We start from the raw sequence: 21,584 nt of genomic DNA, 5'->3' as shown, positions 1-21,584 counted from the left end.
TAGCTGGCCATATTCCTCCCTCCCCATCCTATATCCTAGATTACTCGCCAAATACTTTGTCTATGCTCATGCTAAAGAATCAGCCACCTGGATCGTCAAAGGGGTCCCTTATATTATTCCACTGTACAAAGTTTGTCACAAAATAAGAAAAGACTTACCATGTTTAACATGGAACAGCTGTAGAGGAAACTGAAAAAGAACAAGTGGTAGTAAGGCCCCAGAATTCTGTTGTGAGGTTTGCATAATTTTCATTTGTTTAGTTTATTATGTTTCTCAGGTCACTTCTCTTACAGCATTCGTTGAATTAGCTGATGCTTTTGCAGAGATCAGCGCTGAAGTATTACCACCGTTAATATTCCTCATATGTCTACGTTGCAGGTTGTGTCAAGTAGAAAACTCCATGCCAGACTGCTTCTGGTACTCTTGTTATCTCTGATGGGGCTGGCTCTAATATCTGCATGCAACATTGCAGATTACGGTATAGCTATACTTGAACAACTTTTATTGTCAGAGATCGCTGTAGAAACATCAGGTTAGAAGTGTATCTTTTTTGAAAGGGAGATGAGGTTCTAGAGCAAAGCTCTGCGGTCAGAGGTGAAATCATTGCAAATTCTGGCTGCAGAACATGGGACCTTGGGTACCAATAGCTTGGACCTGGGAGCCAGTCATCCTGCAGTGAGGTATTTGGGCCCTGAAGACGAAACATCACTGTGGAGACACTTTCAAAGCATGTGGAAGCCTGGTGCTGCAGAAGTACATGGCTTTTCTGCTGGAGCTGTGCTGAAGGTCCAGTGTCCTTCAGGTCAGCTGTCTCTAGTGCAACTTGTGTAAGTGGTCAGCAGGCCATGTTACGCAGGTGGTACAAGTAAAATCAGAGTTTCTGGGGTTTCTGTGCTGTTTTCTGAACTGCTGGCAACGCTCTGGGAATAACAGGATGCGATGGGGCCAGAATAGCAAAGAGGGCTTGGCAGCATGTTTTGCAGGCATGAGAAAGTACTGCTGCGAGCTCGGGAGCCTCCTCTCCAGGAGCACGAGCTTGTTAATGGTAAAGAGCACCCACTGGCACGTGGTCGGCTTTCAAGGCTTGTGCTTGGAAGCTTCCAGCGATGAGATGCAGGCGGCTGCCTGCTGACCTCTGTGGCAGGCAGCGCTGCCCTGCCCAGAACAGCCTCTTGCACGTGTGCACAGAGGTGAAGTGCCAACACAGCCCGAGCTCTCCACCGCCACATTCCCCTGGGCAGCGACGGCCACTTTGAAACAGTGGGACCAGATGATTGTGCTCCCTTGCTCATCTGGCAGTGCTTTGCACCCGCTTAGCATAGGGTTTGATGGCTGCTCCAGGCAGGTGGAGGCTTGGGGCCAGCCCTGAGCGTGTGAGCTGGTACTGTGGTATGGACAAGGTGCTGGGACTTACTAGCAGATGGCAAATGTTAGACTTGCAAAAGTGATAATGCCGTGAGAATATAGGGCTCCTCCGGCCCTTGTCCTGCATAGGGAATAAAGTGCAAGGTGTCTTTGCCCAGAAAGTGGTATCTGCTCTAGAAAGGAAAGAGTGCTCAAAACGGTATCTCTGGAGGTTCTGAATCTGAAGATGGGTTTCTTCTGAGCAGAAAAGAGGAGATGCTGGGCTGACCTTGCAGGGGACTCCTAGACTGTTAGAAGCTTGGCTGAGGCTGAGATGCTTATGGGGTGGGAATCATCATCAGGATGATTGGAAGTGGTGAAATGTGGTGTGGGGAGGCAATGGTGACAGTGTGGCAGCTTACAGGGTGTTCTAGCAGGGTGGGCAACCGAAGAAGAAAATGAATGGCTGCAGGGGAAAGGGGAAGCTTGGAAAGGCAGGAGAAGGCGGTCTATTTAGTTCAAGTGTTGGGACAGAGGGTTTCCTCCTGTTTCACACGCATTTCTCCATCACTGTTTGAGTGATTTGTTGTTCTATAGTGAGTCTCACAGGATGGTGAGAAGACTGACTGAGGGAACTGGAGTTGTTTAGTCCAGAGAAAAGGAGTCTCAGGGGAGACATCATTGCTCTCTACAACTACCTGAAAGGAGGCTGTAGTGAGGTGGGGGTCAGTCTCTTCTCCCAGATAACAAGGGACAGGACAAGAGGAAATGGCCTCAGGTTGCACCAGAGGGGCATTTAGATTGGATATTAGGAAAAATTTCTTTACCAAAAAGTTTGTCAAGCGTTGGAACAGGCTGCCCAGGGAAGTGGTTGAGTCACCATTCCTGGAGGCATTTAAAAGGCCTGTAGATGCAATGCTTAGGGACATGGTTTACTGGTGGACTTGGCAGCGTTAGGTTACTAATGGCTGGACTTGATCTCAAAGGTCTTTTCCAACCTGAACAAGCCTATGACTAAGAAGGAATCGAGCAAAGTCTGGTATGATCTGCAGAGTGGTGAAAGAGGAGACAGAGTATGAGACCGGCTCTGCTGTCACAGGGACATGAACACAGCTTTCTCCTGCGCCTTTCCCTTTTCTGAATCGTGGATACAGCTCCGCTGCCTCTCTTCATGTCCCTCTGGAACCCAGGCAGTTGCTGGATCCAAACCCACATAGGAGAGCAGCTGCCCTTTTCCTGTAGGACTGTGAAAGAGACTGAGAGCAGGGAGAGCCCAGCTTGCACAGGTTACTTGTACCACCGGGACAGGTGTGGGCTGGGCAGCTTGGACTGATCATGTTTTTGTTGATCCCTTGGGGGACTTTGGTTTTGCTTTGAATGTCTCAAACTTCCCCTCGCCACAGGCTATGATCAGCTGGCCTGGGAAGCTGCATGTGGTTGATGGGTTATTGGGAAAGGTACCTGGGAGGATGCAAGATGCTTTGTAACACCATTCTACATCAGGAGTGCTGTGTGCTTTGCAGGGAGTTTGGTGTGAAGCCATGCTGCAGCCCCGGGAGGTGGTGGTCCTAGCAATAGCTTTCTACCCCCAGTGCTAGCGCAGTACAGGTCTGGCAGATGAATTTTGCACTGTGCTGTGCTTGAAACAAGTGATGTGCAGGGAAACCTGAAAGGGCCGTTTAGCAGGGCAGGTTGTAATTACATTTAGAGGGATTTGGCTAGGAGGAAGGTGGGCAAAAAGTAATTTAGAAGCCCTGTTGCCATTTTCTGTACTGTAATTCAAATCCTCTAATCCCTTCATCAGGTGCCTTGGAGGCACCCGCCTGCTCTAAGCATGCATCTTCACCGGTAGAGTTTTCTCAGTAGCTCCTCTGCTCTCCCAAACCCTTAAGCCCTCGCTGCACAGCAGCTGCACTGTGCCTAGCTGCAGCTTGCTTGGTTTTACGAGCTGGCTGGTCTGTTGCCTAAGCTGCCCGCAGGGCTGGATTCCGTGAACTTTTTACCACTACAGCTTTGGCAATGCCCTGTAATGTGGGATTGTCATGGTTGCCCCTCCACTGCCAAGCGTCCCCTCCCGCTGGGCCCGAAAGACCTGGTGGCTGCACCGGTGCCCGCATATGCCCGCTGGGATGGGAGCGGGCCCTTGGGCAGCTCCGCTGCCAGCCCCAGAGCCTTGCGCCGGCGGGACGGGCTTCAGTGCGAGATGCTCCCGGCTCCAAGGAGCGGGTGCCTGGATCCCGTGTGTCAGGGGGTGCCAGGGGGCACTCGCCGGCCACCTGCCCTATGACAAAGGGCACCGTGCGGTGCTGGGGCCACCGAGGGCAGGGACGTGGGCTGGCAGCGCAGGAGGGCAGGCTGCTGTCACCCGCGCCCCAGCAGCTGCCCCGCGGGGCTGGGCCCGTGTCACCCGCTCTCCGCCGCGGGGCCCTGCCGCCACACCGGAGCGCCCGTATCTCGGGGCTGCCACCCCCCCTCTTCAGCCGGAGCGCCCAGCGCATCCTCGGCGGCGCCCACGCAGACACCGGCCGGCGCCCAGCCCCGGCCGGCCGCTCCCCGGGCCGGGGGGAGGGGGAGGTGGCGCGGAGCCCTCCGCCCCCTGCGGCGGGGCGGGGGGCCGAGGCGTTAGGACCCGGCGGCGGCTGGGCGGTGCGGGGCCGGAGCGGAGCGGGGGGAGCCGCCGCCTCTCCCCTCCTTCCTCCCGCGGCCGCCCCAGCGCGCCAGGCAGCGCTCCCAGGCTCCCCCGGGGCGCTCGGCATGAGGAGGATCAGGGCCAATGCCATCGCCATCCTGACGGTCGCCTGGATCCTGGGCACTTTCTACTACTTATGGCAGGACAGCAAGCCCCGCTCGGCGGCCGCCGGCAGGTCGGGCGGCAGCGGCGGCGGTAGCGGCGGCGGGCGGAGGGCGGCCGGCAGGCTGGAGCCGCGCCGGGAGCAGCGCACCGTGCCCCGCAGCGTGAGTGAGCCGCGCCGCCCCGCAGCGCCCTGCGGCCGGGGGTCTCGGGGAGCCGGGGGTGCTCAGCGGGCCCGGGGGCTGAGCGGGCCGGGGGGGCTCGGGGAGCCGTGAGCTGAGCGGGCCGGGGGGGCTCGGGGGGCCGGGGGGGCGCGGAGGGCTCCGCGTTGCCTCCGGGTTGCTTTGTGTTTATTTTAGCGTGCGTGCTTGTCGCCATGGCAGCCGGTACGGCCGGGGCGCGGGGTGGGCAGACCCCGGGGACGGGGTAACGCCGTGGGTAAAGTACTTGCGAGCTGCCCCCGCCGGCTCGCCCGGCTGCGCGCCTCCGGCTGCGAGCGGCTGCCCTTGGCCCGGGAAAAGGCGGGGGGGAACAGCTGGAGGGGGCTTGGCTCACCTTCAAGAGGCGCGTAGATAGACGTAACTGTACACACACACGTATGTACGATCACAGTTTTTCCCGATCAGGACGAGATAAGAGCCGTGAGCCCTCACAAGCCCTTCCTCCGCCGGCTGGGCTCTGGGCATCGCGCTGGGGAGGGCTGGGCGGCTGGTACCAGATGGGGGACCTGGGCACAGCTCCTGAGTGTTGCCTGTTTTAAGCCAGAGACGGCAGTCTGCGAGGCAGGCTCCGGCTGGGGTTTGGGCAGGTGGGAGAGGGGGGAGTCCTGGGCTCTCCTTCCTGACCTGAGGGATGGTAGCAGTGCCCTGATGCGCTACTTCAAATCTGCTCTGAAAGCCCCGCACACTGCCCTCCCTGAGTATTTGCAGGCTCAGCAGGGTGATAAAATCGAGCTCCTGGCTTAAGAATGATGAATACTTTTCTGCCCTGCCCATGAAGGAGGTTTGTCCTTCTTCAGCCTGTATAATAGCATCAGTAAAGCTCTCCCAAAGTCTAGGCAGTAGCTTCATAAAAAATAAACCAGCCCCTGGAGCAAAAGTGGCCCAGCAATACCGTTCTCAGGAGTGATCCAGCTGAAGCAGTTCGGGAACTGCACTGCGTGTCACTCTTTGGCTGCAAATCCATATACCAGCCAGTTACGCGCACATGGAAGCTAACAAAAGCAGCTGCCTGATCGGAGTCGGAGCAGGGGCTGGGTGCTGGGGCTCTCCGCTTCCTTCCTTGACTGGCACTGGGATTTTTGGCCTGTCTCTCTTTTCCCCATCTGTAAATTTGGGATAGCGAGCGTGGATGTGGGTGTTTGGAAAGCCTCGTGAATGTTTGGAAAATGCTGTTAGAGCAGCCCCAGCCTTTGGGAAGCAGGGTGGAAGCCCTTCAGCTGAGACCCTCAGCCATTGCTTGCAGCTGCTGAAACTCAAAAGTGAAAACTGAGGCTCCTGGGCAGAGCAAGGATGTTATTTGCTGCTCATTAGGGCCAGTCATCAGGTTGCTCTGCTGTGAGACCCTCTACGGAGCAGGACTGTGGAAATTAATACGGTGCTTCCTGGGGCAAGGAGTTCTGTGCGAGTGCTGTTCTTGCTGTAGCCCTTCATGCGTGCTGGGAAATGCTCTCAGGCTGGCCAGGGCCGAGTTGAACAAACAGAGGATTTAGAGCGCTGCTGCCTGTCAGATTCCACTGTAGTGGTGGGGGAAGCTGCCTCTGAGCCCCTGATTTCTTGCATGTTGTGGGAACATGCTGCTCTGGCAGTTTTCTTTCTCCATTCACCAGTTTATCCCTCCCATTTTTTTATTGCATTTACTTTACTCCCTCTCAGAGGGCTTGTGAGGTTACATGAATCCATATCGTCTGCCAAGCACCTTAAAATCCTCGGGAGAAGGATGCTGTGGCAGTGCCGCACATTGTTATATTGCTGCTGTTTGGAGGGAGGCGGTACGTGCTCGTGGCTAACCACAAAGCTGCTCGTTACAAGCTATAGCGCCGTGCAACAGCAGCTCCAAATCTGGTCCTGCTCACAGAACGACATAAAGCATCCCAGCTCTGCTCCATGCCTGAAATCCCTTAGCAGGGAAAAATGATTACCCTTTGCCTCTCCCGTCCCTCAGCGCCCCTGCCCCTGGGTAAATCCCTGCCCCCCTGGCAGGCAGCAGCTGGGACAAAGGAGAACCCTCTCCAGATGCATCTGACAGTGGGGCACGGTGGAAATACCACATCCTGACCTACCCAAATCGGCTTGCATAGAGAAGGGAAACAGGAGTTAGTGGTGTTTGGGCTTCCCCCTGTGCATGCGGAGCACTTTCCCAAGGGTTTGGTGGGTTGCTGAGGGGCAAGCTGGTAAAACATGATACCTGTGTTGCTGTAACTATGCAGTGGCATGGCTGTTGGAGAGCCTAACGGGCTTCCCTGCAATGGAAGGTGAATAATGAGCTGTCCCAGCCATGGTCTCTGCCTGTGCTGCTGGGGCAGAAGCAGGGAAGCGACTGCAGGTGTGCATGGGGCGGGAAGGTTGGCGAGGGCCTGGGGACAACACCCCTGTGCAGTGGGTGGCATCTAGCTGGGGTCCGAGCAGTTGGTCTCGTGGGCTGAGCCGACCATGTGAGCCCGCGGGGCCGGTTACAGAGGCGCTGTGGCTGAGCAAGCGGTCCTGAGCATGCATCCTTCTCCAGCTCCTGGGTGCACAGTGTGTGGGCTGCAGCACTGCCCACCGCCTTCCCCCAGCCAGCACAGAAAATGTGCCATTTCAGCCACCCCGCTGGAGAAATGATGAATCTAGAGAATCGGCTGTCCTTCTGCAGTGCAGAGCCCTCAACCTCATGAAAATGAGCTCAGGTTCATTTTCCCGGGAAGTCAGATTTCTTGACTTACTATATAGTGGCAGTCTTGCGTAAGAGGGGGCATGCTGGTGCCCCGCCTGCTCCTCGTCCCTTAGCCTTCTGCGGAGCCACTGAAACAAGCTGCCCGTCTTGATCCAGCTGTTGGTTTCCTCTGCTCTGCATGAGTGATGGTGTTGGAGTTCAAGCTGGGGCTCATCCACAAATAAGTGTGACTCATGTGACTTACGGGTCTCTGGAAAACATTTTTTTTTTTTCAGTTTTCTAAAACTGGCTGTTTTTCTGTCTGGGAAAAAGAAAAAAATCTTGGGTTTTGGGTGAGCGAGTCCAAGAGTTCTGCTTTTGCGCCTGTGCTGTGGCATTTCAAATCCTCATCAAATGGAGGTGCATTGCATGGGTCTTAAAAATTGAAGTGCTTTCTGGGCTTATGGTTTTCTTTATTCTCTCCCAATGTGAAGAATAAAAATCACCTCAGGTGAAAACTGTGGTCGATTGCAAGTTTCAGCTTGAAACTGGTTTGTTATTTGTTGACTTCATGTTTATTAACAGAACTTTAAACTTCAAACTCCTGGAGTCAGAAAGGGAAATCTTTGAACATTAAAGTTGGGGGGGGCTGTCAGAGATCAGTGTCCCAGAAATAGCTTGTACATTAATAGCGATCCTCCAGATCCCTGCTTTACATCCAGAAATCTTGGTGTGGGGGCTCTCTGTAATAACCTCTCCCCAAACAGATCCTACAAATGCTTGAAATAAAAATGCAGAAATTGGTAAAGGGCGGGGCTGACTTGGTGGCATGATGAGCCCCTCTGTGTTTCCCCTTCCACCCACCATGGAGGGTGGAAACACAAGTGAGTGCCACAGTCCTAGGAATGTGTTTTTTCTCTGGAGCACAGCATAATTTTGTATCTGTTAGGAGGAGCCCTGGGACCTCTGGCAGCTGGTTTGTGTGTTGGGTGTTTCTGGAGGATGGACATCTTCCCTGGGCTCTTTTCTGTTGTCTCCTGCTCCTTGGAAATTTCCTGGAGGCAGCAGCTGTGCAATGTGCCTTTTGAAAGGGCTTTGGCATCTTTGGAATTATTTCCACACTACATAGGGGCAGTTAATCATTCACCGCATGCTGCTTGTCTGCTTTAGCACAGCGCTGGTGGGCAGAGCCCAGGACTGTTCTCCCACCTCTAAAGATTGCAGCCTGGGAAGCTTGCCCAGCATACCTGTGTCCCACTGAAGGGAGCAAGGCCATTGCTGTCATGTGGGCAAAGCTTGTTAGTCAGAGGGGTGGCGGGTAGGTAGGTTTGAAACAGTTTTGCTGTTGGCTGACTGAGCTGAGGATGCTGCCGTTTCACAGTCAAAACCTGGATGTGAAGCTGCTTGTAGACTTCTCCAGCTTGCTGACTTCTCTGGGGTGGCAGGGAAGCAGCAATGTGCCTGAAAGATGGAGACAGAAGAGTATCATTAGTTAAATGCTCTGAATCATGTTAGGCTGGTGCCCATTTGCTCTCTGGAGCAAGTTTTTTATCTCTAATCTTTGTCCTGCCAACCTGTGACCTGTGTAGCTCCTCTGTGACCCCGCTAGACCCTGTTTGGCAGCTGAGAAAACCCTACATTGTAATAACTGGCTCTGTTGCCTGGCTCAGCTCTCCTGGCTGCCACCTGCCTCTGTGCTCATCCATGTAAAATAACCACCAAGGAGATGAGATCAAGGCATCCTTTTCCCATGTAGCAAAGGGTTTCCAAATGCTTTGCAAATGTTGGTGAACTGGTGTCACCTTCCTGTGGTGAGACAGTGAGCAGGAGACTCCTCTGGGATGCACTGCTGAGAATGGGAGGTGTCTGTAGGTGTTGAGCAAGTTGGTGAGGAAAGATGGCAATTGTTTGATTTCCCTGTCTTGTTTAGCCAGCAGATAGGCAGTGGATGGTGTTTACCTACTTCCCTGAGTAGCCAACTGGCAAGTTTAGCCACGCTTGTATTTGCCACTGTGTAAGACCACCTTGATGGATGCTCTTCAGACCCAGGTAGACTTAACTAACTTGGCCAAACAGTGCACTCTGCTGCATTTGTTTTCTGTTGCCTTTGGCTGTGGGTATCTGGATCCTGTGAAGCAGGTGCTGGCTGATGTTCACTGTTCGTGAATGTTTTTATTCCCATCCCTTCATCACATTCCTTCTGTGTGCATCATTTAGGGGATACTTTCCCTCGTAAGTGGGATAAGCTGCAGCTTTCACAGAATCATAGACTCATTTAGCTTGGAAAAGAACTTTCAGATCATCAAGTCCAACTGTTAACCCAGGACTGCCAAGTCCACCACTAAACCTTGTCCCTAAGCACTGCATCTTGGCACTTTTTAAACACCTCCAGGAATGGTGATTCCACCACCTCCCTGGGCAGCCTGTTCCAATGCTTGACCACCCTTTCAGTGAAGAAATTTTTCCTAATATCCAATGTAAACCTCCCCTGGCACAACTTGAGATGGTTTCTTCTTGTCCTGTTGCTAGTTACCTGGGAGAAGAGTAATGGATCAATAAGTAATACCATTTTTCAGGGACTTGTATACTCTGGGGCTCTGCTCTTCCGAGGTTATTTTGGTGGTGGGGACATGGTGCTTAACACTTGTGGTTTTGTGGCAGCCATTCCTGCTGTGACCAGACCCCTGCAACACTAATTTTTTTTTAATCTGTGGGATCTCTCTTATGGCATATGAGAGGCCTGTGCCAGCTCCCTGGGAAAAGATGACTTGGTAACTCTTTCTTGGGGGGTATTACTGCAAGAGGAAGATTCAATGACAGTTTGACAGCTTCATATTTTTTATTTACTGTGTTTATTTTTTAAGAATGTGGGAATGAATGCTGTTTGCCTAAATGGTAGAAAATTTTTTTATATTTAATTTTTCCCAGTGGCCCATGTGATACATTTAAAAAATAAAACAAAAAGAAGAGAAATGAGTCACAATAATAATATTCATAAAATCCAGTTGGCAGCACGGGCCTTAATTGTTAATGAAGGTGATGAGGTAGCTGCAGTGAAGTAGCTGGGGCTCAGGGAATGTTGGTGGTGGTCTGGGCAGCCTGGGACAGTGTATAGGGGGGGGGTTGTGTGTGTGAAAGTGTAATGGACCTGAAGATGATATTTTTTTACCAGAGCCTTTCCATTAAATTAGTGGGTAAGGCAGCTGCAAGTTGTAGCGAGTGGAAGCGTTCCTTCAGTGTGCAGCTGATTCCCCGGTTAGATTTGTCTTTGCATGTACAAAACTGCCCTAATATTTAAAAGCTAAAAATTTAGCGGTGTTTCTTGGAAAGAGAAGCCTTGGAGAGGCGTCTCAGGTCACTGCCGTGGTGAAACTTGGCCCAGGTGCTTCATCCCGAGGTGGGCAAGTTGGGAGTCCCTTGAAAGGCAAGGGGAGAAGATGTGGTTTTGTTTCAGTGGCACTACCCATGCTGGAGTGCTAAAAATCGACTTAATTTTTCCTGTTAGGAAAACATGCAGCGTAGCACAAAGTCAATGAAATAAGCAGAGGCGAAGGTGCTGGGAATGAAGCCCGTGGGTCAGCAGGGGACTCGGGCTTGCCTGTGTGTCATCTCCCTTCTGCAGGGAAAGCCCCAGGGCAGAGCATGGTGGGGCTCTTGCTCCTCCTCGGCTCTCCCCAGGATGCCTGCTGGTTGTTTCTGTCCCATGGCATTTCAGTGACAGTCCCAGGACCTGGTTCTCTCCTGTTCTGGTGGTGTACTCTGTTCCCTTGTGTTCCTCCAGCTCCTGTAGTAGGGCTGTAGGCTCTTTGGGGTCAGTTGTCAGTTGTCGCTGCTGTTCTGTCTGCGCAGTGCCTAGCACAGAGGCAGTGACCCACAGCATATCCTGTACTATCACATTAAGGTAAAGACATAACTGAAGTGAGACCCGTGGGCTGGGAGTCAAGCTGGCATACTGACTGAGCTGCAAACTCATCCTCTTCAGATTGCTCTGCCTCACAGGCCTTTTGGGAGGCTTAGCTTGCAAGTTGGGTAAAGGGCTGGAGCTAGGTAACAGTAGCAAAACATCTGAGTTGAGTTCACCCTTCGCATACCTTTGAACCAAGAACGCAGATCAGGGATCATCAGCTGCAGGAGGAAGACGTTAAAGGCGCAGCATGAGCTGGCTCTGTGCACTGAGCAACGGGATCTATGAGGAAAGGCTGCTCCTACCTGCTGCTGGCCTTCACTGGATTTTGGTAAGCATGTATTTTTGCAACAAATAAAAGTGATAAAGGACAGGAGGTGGGCTGTCCTCATCAAATTTCCAGGTCCCAGTTGTGCTTGTGGAGACAGTGAGATACATAGGACTACATTAACAAAAAAAAGGTGTGTGTGTGTGTGGTTAAAAAAGAAAAGTGGCCTCTGGGGCCCCGTCTTTGTAGAGAAATTACCTGTGTGGTGATGTGCTTTGAGCATGTGGGTAGTTCCTCGGTGTCGGTAGAGCCTGTGTTTTTGACAGGCAGCTGCGTGCTCCCTTTGGAGCTGCCTTCTTTTGGCTACTTCAGGGCCATGGTCTCTGCAGAGACCTGGCTGAGCTCCTCCTGCAGTGGCAATGCGGGTCCTGCAGCACTGCTGGTTTCCAAGCCCTGGGCAGGGGAGCTGTTTTGGCTGGTCAGATGGTGCTTGGATGCTAGTCCTGCCATGATGGAGCTGTAGGGTTGAATTTGCAGTTCAAGCTTCAAGGCTCCACGGTCAGGCTGGGGTAGTGCTCTAACTTCTGACTCTGTTACAGCCTGGGCATGGATGACATTCAGCTAAAGCTGCAGAAAAAGCAGAAAACTTTAACCTCTTGTTTTCATTCTCCCACTTTCCAAATTTTTTGTCTTGTAAGCTGGAACGTGGTCCTTGTGAGGAGGCTTTGTTTCAAAGTAGCAGGGAGAGAGAGAGCAACTGCATTGAAACCTGCATCAGCTATTTTGTGGGGCTGAGAGGGAAAAAAAAAAAAAAAGAATATTTTTCTTGCCTTTTTATTTTGAATAGGCTGAATCCTGAAACAGCCAGGGCTCAGCTGGAAAAGTGCTCCTACCCAATGAATTTGTCTTCAGAGGTTCTCTGAAAAAGTCTTCCTGCAGGACAAAATGGAAAACACAGATGCTTTCCATCTGCTCACATGCTGAGAGCCCTGGTATTTGGTGCCAGAGAGCGTCATGTTCAGTAATGCCATGCTGTACCTTTGTGCCTTTTGGTATCAAGTATGCAGTAAAAAGCCTAATAAATAAGGAAGAGCATGTAATTGCTGCAAAAAGCAGTGCAGCTCCTTGTGTTTCAGGTGAGTTAGTCTCCAAGTGTGGGAATGGGGATGCAGTGGCAGTGCAAATGGCAGCCATCACATCCACACAATGAAGTGTGCTCTTGATGTAGTTTCCCAAAGTAATTTTAAATTGTAAATGTTAACAGTAACATCAGAGTAACTAATCAGAGTTAGTAAATGTGCATGTTGCAAGCGCACACTGCAGACTCCTTGTGCTCAGTGATGTGGTCATGCTGTATTCCCAAGTGCTATAGCATGCATGTGATGTTTTATTATTTGTTTTTTCCTTTATACCTTTCTGGGAGATTTTCCAGATTGAGTTGTGTGGTAGGAATTACCAGCTATACCAGGCTGCTGATGGAGTAGGCTGTATGTGTTTCCTAACCTTCTGAGATGTCGCAGTTTGGCTGAAGTACCTGTTTTGTGCCTAAAGGTAGGGCACAGCCTCTCAAAGTGATCTCTGGGGAGGGTTGATAGGGACGGTGGCAAACAGGTTGGGTATAACCCTATCCCCAGCATAGGGACACTGAAGCTGCCACATCCACGCTGGTGCTACACCTACTTTTGTAACGCTAAGGTTCTTGGTTTTGTGTTTGGGAACAGCAGAGCTGGCTGCCCGGCAGTGCAAGGTGTAGGCTGGTGTGAGCACAGTCAATGTTTCTCCCATTGCTCGGAGTGCAATGTGATGTTTGTACTGGACTTGGGTTGGCAGCAGAAGGATGTATGCTCTGCAATGAGGTAACCCTTTCAAAAAAATCTGTTGGAGCAAGTCTGAGCGAACTTGGCAGCTGTTTGCATCCTGTCTGCGTTTGGGTGGTCTAAGTCTGGTTGTGCCATGCCCTGGAATGCTGGATTGCAGTGCTGTGCCCGCTAGCTGTGTGGCCCTGTGGGGCATTGCCAATCTGTGCTGAGAAAACTGGACCACACTGGCTGGGCACTCCCAAAGAAATTTAGGAAGGGCTGGGAAATCAGTGTTCCTTCAGGAGCAGCTGTGGATCCATTGGGTCAGGTGATGAAGAGATGCAGTCAAGTGAGATGTAGCCTTGGAGAGGCTGCCCAAGCACCTATCAAAAGCTCCCTTTGGCTGAGTGTGAAGGGGTGTTAAGGCAGCAGGTGGGCAGCTGGCTCAGGTCAGGTTCTTGAACAGAAACTGCTCTCATGCTACACATTAGGTGAGCCATGAGGAGATGGTTTACAGTGAAAGTAAGCGCTGTCCTTATGGTGCAGGTTACAGATTGAGTCACATTGGTTAGCAGGAAGAATCTGCTTATCTGCTTGCATAACTTAGCTTACACCGTTATTAAAAATAATTATTAATTGTAAATTATTTACTCATTAATTTTTTGGGGCCCACAGCCTCACCTCCAGGAAAAATGTGCTGGAGTTGAAGGGAAACATGATGGAATGATACAAAGGACCTTGTGTGGTTGGTACCACTCTGACCTTCGCTGCTCCTTGTACTTGTGAATCAAGGGGGCTGTCCGAGTGCTTCTGCCACTCCCATGGTTTTGGATGCATTGGTCTTGGCATGGCAATGCCAATGGCAGTGGAGTCCTCTTGCCCACTGCTGGCATCCTGGGGGCAGTGGGTGTCACCAGCTCTTGCCTGCACTGAGGAAATGGCAGGGACAGTGTACTGTGGGAACCTTGTTACAGGCATGTGATGTGTGCAAAGCTGAGCCCTTTAAATCTTGGTGCCCTAGTTAACAGGCATTTAGTCTTCCCAACCTGTCACAGCCCATCTTGTTTTTCCTCCTCTTTCATTTTAGTTAGAGGATTATAATTGTCCCTTTGAGCTTAAAGGGGATTGGAATGCTCTGTATCTTTCTTCTGCTTTTCCCCGATAACTCCTAAGAGATGACATAAAGAAGGGCCAGGAATGGATAAATGGGTGTTAGCATCACTACAAGCGCTGAATGAAGGGTGAGAAGACTCCCCCTAACCTGTTGTGCCTGTGTTCTTGCAGGGTCTGCACAAGATACTCTGTGACCTCTGGAGTTACAGCAGCCCCCCCACACACTGGCATCAGTCCATGGCCCCCAGTTGCCTGGTATGCAGGGGCAGGGACTTCTGGCAGTCAGTTGGGCAGGACCAGCAGCTACAGGAGGGGAGAATGCTGATGGGAACTGAGTGCATGAAGGAATCCCCTTCTTATTCTTCTGCACCTCCTGTACCTTAGGAGCGTTGTAAGGGGTTACTGTAGTTCACCAGCTCATGAGTGCACAGAAGGAACTTGCTGCTGCCAGTGGGTTGTACGATCAGGAAACCCGGTATGCAGTTCCTTCAGCTGGGCTTCAGCAGAATCCAGAATGGTAACGTCTAAACTTTAAATGAAATATCTTGAGTTTTTTTGGAGGGGGGCAATGTGGTGCTATTAACCATGCAAGAATCCTTAGAAGTTAGAAAGCAGAAACGCAGGGTAACTGAACTCCCTCATTTATGTAGCAGTGAATCTGAGAAATTAGGAAATAATGCCTTGCATGGCATTTATTAAATGTCCAGGAATTTGCTAAACTGAGTCTTGTGACAGATAGATGAAGACTAAGGAAATTTTGAGGGCTACATGACATCATCAATTTTCTTGTCTAGCTATCTGTTAATGCTTTTATAATTCCACTAGAAATACATTTCCCACTACTATATTTAACTTGCTGTCCCTGTGTGAAGCTTTAATTGTGGTCCTTACCATTCTTTGTGGCAAGGACAGCCATGAAGCCTGTTGCCAGAATGTTATTTTGAATCATTATAGGCAATTCATATCTTTCCAGTCTTAGGTGGGTGAGTTGAATTTGAATAGGAAGATATTTATATTGAGATCAGCATTTGCTCTGAGTTATTGGTTCAATAATTTTCTTCCCAAGGTAAATTCCCATTTCATTGCCCCATATCTGATAGGGGTAAATTTAGACATATTTTGGTCACTGCCTGCCAGTTGGGGACACTTTTGAGAGTCAGATGCTGCTTAGCCTGGAGTAGGCTCAGCACCCCTGCAGCGCAGGGCTCAGGTCTGCACCGGGTTGCAGTCAGGGTGACTCCAGCCATTAGCTGGGTCTGCTTGGCAAGAGCTGGGTGAGTCTTGGCAGTGTGCTGAGGGTTCAGATGCAAAAGGAATGAAGTGGAGAGAAGCTGTTCTGTATGAAAACTCAGCTGGCTCCAGCAGCTGCCAGCCTTTCCCCTGCTCTGGCTGTAACTCTGTATGGCAGGGAACTGCGTAGCCCGGCTCGCAGCCAGATGTGTATCTCCATAGCAGAGTCTGTATGTGAGGGACTTGTTTTGGGGCTCCTCTGGGATGAGAGAGTGAGGCAGGGAGACTTGTTGAGTAATAAATTGTTAGGGACTGCCAGGAGCCTGCCTGGAGTTACCAGTTGCCTTGCCATCCTTTCCTGAGGAATTTGCACATCAAAGTTACGAAGCCTGAGATCTCCCTAACATCTTGCTCCTCCCTCAGACCTCGCATACAGCCTGTGCTGCTGGGTCCCTCCTGGTTGTCTGCAGATCCCTCCTTGTAGGGTGTTTGGGTATCCAGACAGGTATCCTGCTCTTCTGTGCAAGGTGAAATGTGAACAGAAAAGATAGCCTCTGTCCTGGGGAGTTTATAACTGCTGTAGATAAGTAAGATAAAGGGTTGGTAATAGGAAGCATTGTTCCCCCCATTTCCTTCATGTAGAGCTGAGAGTAAGCCTCAGTCTCTGCTGAAAGGAAGAAAAGAAGGCGGGGGGGGGGGGGGGGAATGAAACTGTGTTTGTTATTCAGATCTGCTAACCTCTGGTTATTAACTCTGATTAAAATGCCAGTGAAGCCAAGACAGCTTGGGTATTAACTGTGACCAACATGAACTTAAAGAACTTGGTACTGGATTCCAGCTACTGCCCAGAGATGATTAAAACTCACTTTGTCCCGTGATAGCTGCTGTTGTAACTGGCTGTACCTCATTCTTGTTAGGGTTTTACTCTTCACCTTGGTCATTTATTTGGACCACCTCCCCTCTCCTTGTAATTCCTGCGGTCAGTGATGGGTTGGCCACCTAAAACCACTTTGGCACTTAGTGTAACCTGAGGGGGCTGGGACAGCTTGGGGGGAATAAATTTGTCTTGTGGTTGAGGGGATGTGTTGAGAAATTCTGGCCCACCTTGGTTACTCCAGTTGCCAACTCAGGTTTTGGTGTGCGTTTCTTTCTTCTGTGTGTTCATTTGGGGCATAAGCAGCATTCAAAAATAAGCCGCTGGGAGCAGGAGTGGAGAGACAGGTCAGAAAAAGCTTCTAAATGATTCCTGTGTGTGCAAATGTTAATCATTAAACCTGTTACCGCTTAACAGCATGACTTCGTCATGATAAGCTGCCCCTCCAGGCTGGACAGGAATAAGTCTCAGGGTGTTTGCTGAGCTCTGAGAGCTGGACTTCAGCCTCTCCCACCTCAGCCCTAATACGGAATGGTGTTTAAACACTCCGTAGCAGGCTGTGGTGATGGCTTGCAGGGCAGTGGGGCTCCTTGGGGCTGCTGCTGCTTCTTCAGTCTTAATTCTGCCTTCAGAGAGTTAAATTCTCAACTTAATCAGGGTAAAGTGAGGTTCCCCGTGTTATGTTGTTCTCGATGCTGAGTGACATCCGTAACCAGTGTCTGGATGCTAGTTCTGTGCTCAGACCAGTAGCCTATGTGATTTGCTCTTCTGGGGAAAAAATACACTGTAGGCTCCTTAATCATTCTCTCTGCAGAAGAAGAGCATTTTCATCTGGGAATACGCTCTTGGGGTTTGTAGTATGTACTTGGTTTTTGTCTTGCTACCAAGTTCTTTAAACAGATAGACAACAGCAACGTGAGTGCCGGCATGCTGAAATGCTTATATGCCTGTCCATGGCACGTGGCACAAGTTGTAATGGGCAATACCATCTGACCGGGCAGATGGCCTTTTTGCCACAAGTTATAAATAGTCAAATACAAGCACAAAGAGCAGCATCTACTTTTGTAGGAGCAGAATTTTACAAGGGTGAATTCAGCCAGTTGTACTCATTTCCCTGCAAACAGGAGTCTGAATGTAGGACATCTGCTGCTACTGCACACCCCAGTTTTGTGTCAGGAGTGTTTGTGGGGCAGCAGCAGTATGTCACCTCAAGCTCCTAACAGCCACAAGCAGCTTTAAGTCCCTAGGGAAGTCTGTTCCGTTTGACATAGATTTGCTAATTGCTTCTTGAGCATCTCCGTACAGCGCTATCGGATTGGGGCAGAATTGGTTCTTCAGAATGGATCTGCACTGTAAGCAGAAATGGGCTCTTTGGAGTTACTTAACAGGGAAAAAAATGGCTGAAATAGACTGAAAACGGTGATGATCTGAAGGAAATACCTTTGCTTCTGAGAAGGATGAGTGGAAACTCCCAACTGTTTGGTAGGGCCACTCAGGCTCCCAATAGGCTGAGCTTCTGTAAGAACTATTTGCAATTCTGCTGCCAGTTCAGTACCTCCAGCATTACCAAAGCATGTATGAAAAATAACTGCATGGAAATGTCTTCGATGACATCTAGAAGGCAGCTCAGCTATCTGTCCACCGGACAGACACCAAATCTGGCAAGGAGAAAGGTATGCTGTGCTTTAGTAAGTGTTGACCTAAAAGAACTTGTCACTGCACATTTCTCAAAAAACTGATAGTTTAAAAAGAAATGCCTCTTAGCTTTTAATTAAATACATCTGGTGCATTCCTGAGAGCATGATGGTGATGGGCAATATTCTCCTTGTTTTTTTGAACTAGATTACGTGAACTTCAGGGAGCTTCCTTGGTGCTCCCCATGTGTGAAGAAGCACGAGGTGCAAGGACTTTTGTCTTTAGTGTGTGCTCCTAGTGTAGGGCAGGTGTGGAAGTATTAAAATATGTTTAAAACGTTTGAATGTTTGCTGATATGTAGGCTCTTAATGTTTTATTTCTTATCTTGTCTCTTCAGCTATTTGAGTTTATTAGGAAAGAAGGGTGGTGGTTTTTTGTATTTCCTCTTTACACACATGGTGTTGTTTGCATCAGTCACAGAAAGCAGAGGTGTTAAAATTAACTGTATCATCTAGGCAGCCTTGCTGCAGATAGTGTGGGCTGTTCCCACAGGAGGCACGCAATCTCTTCAGGCCTCTTGCTTGTTTGGGGAGGTACGGAGACCATCCGATAGCTTCCTCCTTCCCTCTGTCCTGTTAAATAGGTTGACAATGTAATATACAGGATGCATAATGCTGTGGTTTTAGTCTGTATTGAGCCAGATTGAATGCTCAGGGTCTGAAACCAGAAGGAGAGATTATTTGAGGATTCTGGGATTATAGAGCAGGATTTAATATCACTGGGCTGGAGGTGGCTGTTCCTTGCTGTAGAGGGAGCTCAGCCACAATACCTCCTTTGAAGATGTGTGGTTTGGGAGGAGGGGACTGCTGTTAGAAAGGCCTGTCTGCTGCTCCAGAGCTAATTTAAGAGCCTGCCTCCCATTCAGGTAAGGGAAATCCCATCAGTGGATTTTTTTCTGTTATGTTAAATGACCTGGCTATATGTCATGGCCTAATAGTGTTACTGCAGAGAGCAGCAGATAGACAATGATTTTCCTTGGACGTTTTCTTTGCTGCATGGGAAAGGGGCTACTTCTATCTGATTCAGCTGCTAGGCAGCCAGATTTCTCTCCACTGGTCAATAAACAGAAACTGCTGTTTTATGCACCAGAAACTGGTGTACTGGCTGCTACAGTTATGACTGAGTTTGTAGTGTCAGATCAGCTGGGACTTGGATGTTGCACCAAGCCAAGGATCTATCTTCTAAAGATGTACAGGCTGAAAGTGGATCTGTATTTCTACGTTGAGCAGATTAGTAGTGACATCTGTTCTGCCCAATCGTTTCTACAGTGAAAACAGCCCATAGACAGTAAGACTGAGACACTTTGATTGGTACTTTTGGTAATAAACACTTTCTGCATTGACATGTCTGGTGCCCTTGACTCCTCAGAAACATGGTAAGTGCCTAGGCATCTTCTTTTTCAGATGAAGAGTCTGAGGGAGACTCAAAAAGGTTAAAGTCTTGATTTACACTGATTGCTCAGGCTCCATTGACTTTCTTTTTGAGCGTCTTTCCCACCGGGCATTTGACTGACATCCTCTTCCCTAGAGCTTCGGTGCATGTGCAAATAGTCATGGTGTTTGAAGCAGGGGAAAGCAATGTATTTTTATGGCCTTTAAAGGGGAGGGGAGGTGGATAAAGGAAAAGCGATGTGAATATACCCCACTAATGCACAGTGCCAGCATACTTTGTCCCCCCAGGATGACGCTTCTCCTCTTGGGGTGTCTTTGGGATGCAGCATTGAGAGTGCTCGGGTCTCAGTTTGCACATGAGATGTCCTGCAGTGCTGCGGGGTGAAGGCTCTTGTAATGAGTGGCTCAAATGAGGCAAACAGTTAACGAGTTGTCCAGGAATGGTTCATTGGCTCCTGCCTAGCAGAAGGAAAAGTGTCACTGTGATTTGTGCTTACCTAGCTATGCAACTGAATTTTATCCTTGAACTGGGTTCCTGGTTTAGACAAAACCCCTCGAGTGAGATGCATGCCATTTGCACAGGGTTCTTAATTAGAAGAATTCATCATAAACATGGGCATCTTTCTCTCATTAATATGGCAGGGGATAGAGATTAATTACATCAGCAGGAATGTGTCTGTTGTTGTTTACTATTTCTATGAAATGTGGCAGTCCTTGGTGTCTGCAGACAGAGATGAGATTCCATATGATATTGCTGTGCTGCCACTGTTATACTTGTAATTATTTAACAAATTACTGACTTTTGAGTTGAGGTAGCTCCACAAGGCTTGCTATCTGCTGATCAGGAGATACTTAAAACTTGCATATGCAAGAATTTCTAGATCTGCAGTGATAAAGGAGGAAAATCATGGCACATTTGAATTTTTTATGGTGCCCTCTCCTAAAATATCTGTTCTCCGCTCTCATACTGCCACTAGCAAAGAAAGGGATGGAGTGGAAGAAGATAATTTACTATGATAACTTTAAAATGAATGGCTTAGTTTGGGGCACAAGTAGATCTTGCATCTCTCTTCTCTCCCCTCTGTCCTCCCTCAGCTGGCCAAGGGATGCCGTTTTGAAAGTGTCCAAAGGTGAGAAAGTCTGTTGGCTATGCGAAGCTCAAGAATCAGAGATTAAAATTGATTATCGTGTTCTTCTATGTGAAGCCTAGCTTCCAGCACCAAAGATTAATTGCTTACATTCAGGTTTTGAAGGGTCTGTATCTTTTGCAGAGAATAATGCAAGAACATCTTGCTGGCTCCAAATCATGTCAGCATTATTGGAAATGCTTGCCAGCGAGGTGCGGCAGGGCTCTCCTCTGAAGCTATGGGAACAATTAGACCACTGGAGAGTTGGTTTTGGTGGGGTTTTTTTGGCCAATAACCTCCATCCAGCTCCTCAGTGAAATTTTCTTTTAGCTGGTTTGTCTTCTTTCTCCCTCTCCAGACAGATGTCATGGTATAAACAGATTACTAAGGAGAACTGTTTCCCCCCACCTAGAAAGGAAGTGACTGAATGGAAGCTGTCACACAGAGACAAGGTTTGACTTTCTTTAACTTGGCAAAGACTTTGCTCTCACCCCAGGAGCCCTGAGGAGCAATGCCAGCGTGGAAGGCAGAGGCAGAAAGGCAAGCCCATGTAGATGGCTTACAAGAAGAATGGACAAAGTGTGTTTTGACGAGATCAGTGTTGTAGCAATTGGGTACCGTAGTGGGCCAAATCCCACTCTGGTTCTCACAGTATGTAAAAGTTGTGACTTTCAGCAGCTTCTGTCCTCTAAGCTCAAAAGCTAGGTGATCAGCGGTATGACTAGAGAGGAGGCAGTGTTTGTGTGTTTAATTAAGATCTGCTCTTCGGTGAGTGCTTTACTGCAGATGCTCTCTGCACGCTTCTTGCGCTTTTCTTTTGGGATTAAAGTGTTAAGCAATTTTCTTTATCCCCTTGTCGTTTGTGCTCTCCTGTCACGAGTTAGGGATGAAAGTGCCTCCTCTGCCAAATATAATTGATAGAAGGTCTTGCCTGGAAGATGTATTTATTTGAGTATGAGGTTTTTCAAGTTTAAGTGGACATTAAGTTGGCATTTGAAGAAATATCTCAAAATGAAGGAGGATAGAACAAGCATTTCTGCCAGCCCTTGTTCTCAAGTGTGCAGCGTCTCACTCCCGGTAGAGGAGGAGACTGCTGTGTAGTTGTTAAGATTCTTGAAGAATCTGTAGGCTATGGTGCCTTCTCTGTCCAGAAAAAAAAAATAAAATCCCAGAATAGTTTCTGTGCAGTTTCTTA

At 49.4% G+C, this 21,584-nt stretch overlaps 1 protein-coding gene across 1 annotated transcript in view; it reads left to right on the top strand.

Annotated features, from left to right (window-relative positions):
* The first annotated feature begins 3,667 nt into the window (after positions 1 to 3,667).
* GALNT16 (polypeptide N-acetylgalactosaminyltransferase 16) overlaps positions 3,668 to 21,584 on the top strand; it is a 77,146-nt gene continuing 59,229 nt past the window's right edge. Inside the window, exon 1 of the mRNA XM_055716791.1 lies at positions 3,668 to 4,299. Coding sequence (XP_055572766.1) covers positions 4,099 to 4,299 — 201 coding nt within the window. The 5' untranslated portion in view covers positions 3,668 to 4,098. The remainder of the gene's footprint in view (positions 4,300 to 21,584) is intronic.

This window comes from Falco cherrug, chromosome 7 (assembly GCF_023634085.1).
Source record: "Falco cherrug isolate bFalChe1 chromosome 7, bFalChe1.pri, whole genome shotgun sequence".
Taxonomy (NCBI): domain Eukaryota; kingdom Metazoa; phylum Chordata; class Aves; order Falconiformes; family Falconidae; genus Falco; species Falco cherrug.
The sequence above is the reverse complement of the archived record's forward strand: the minus strand, read 5'-3'. Positions and strand labels throughout refer to the sequence as shown.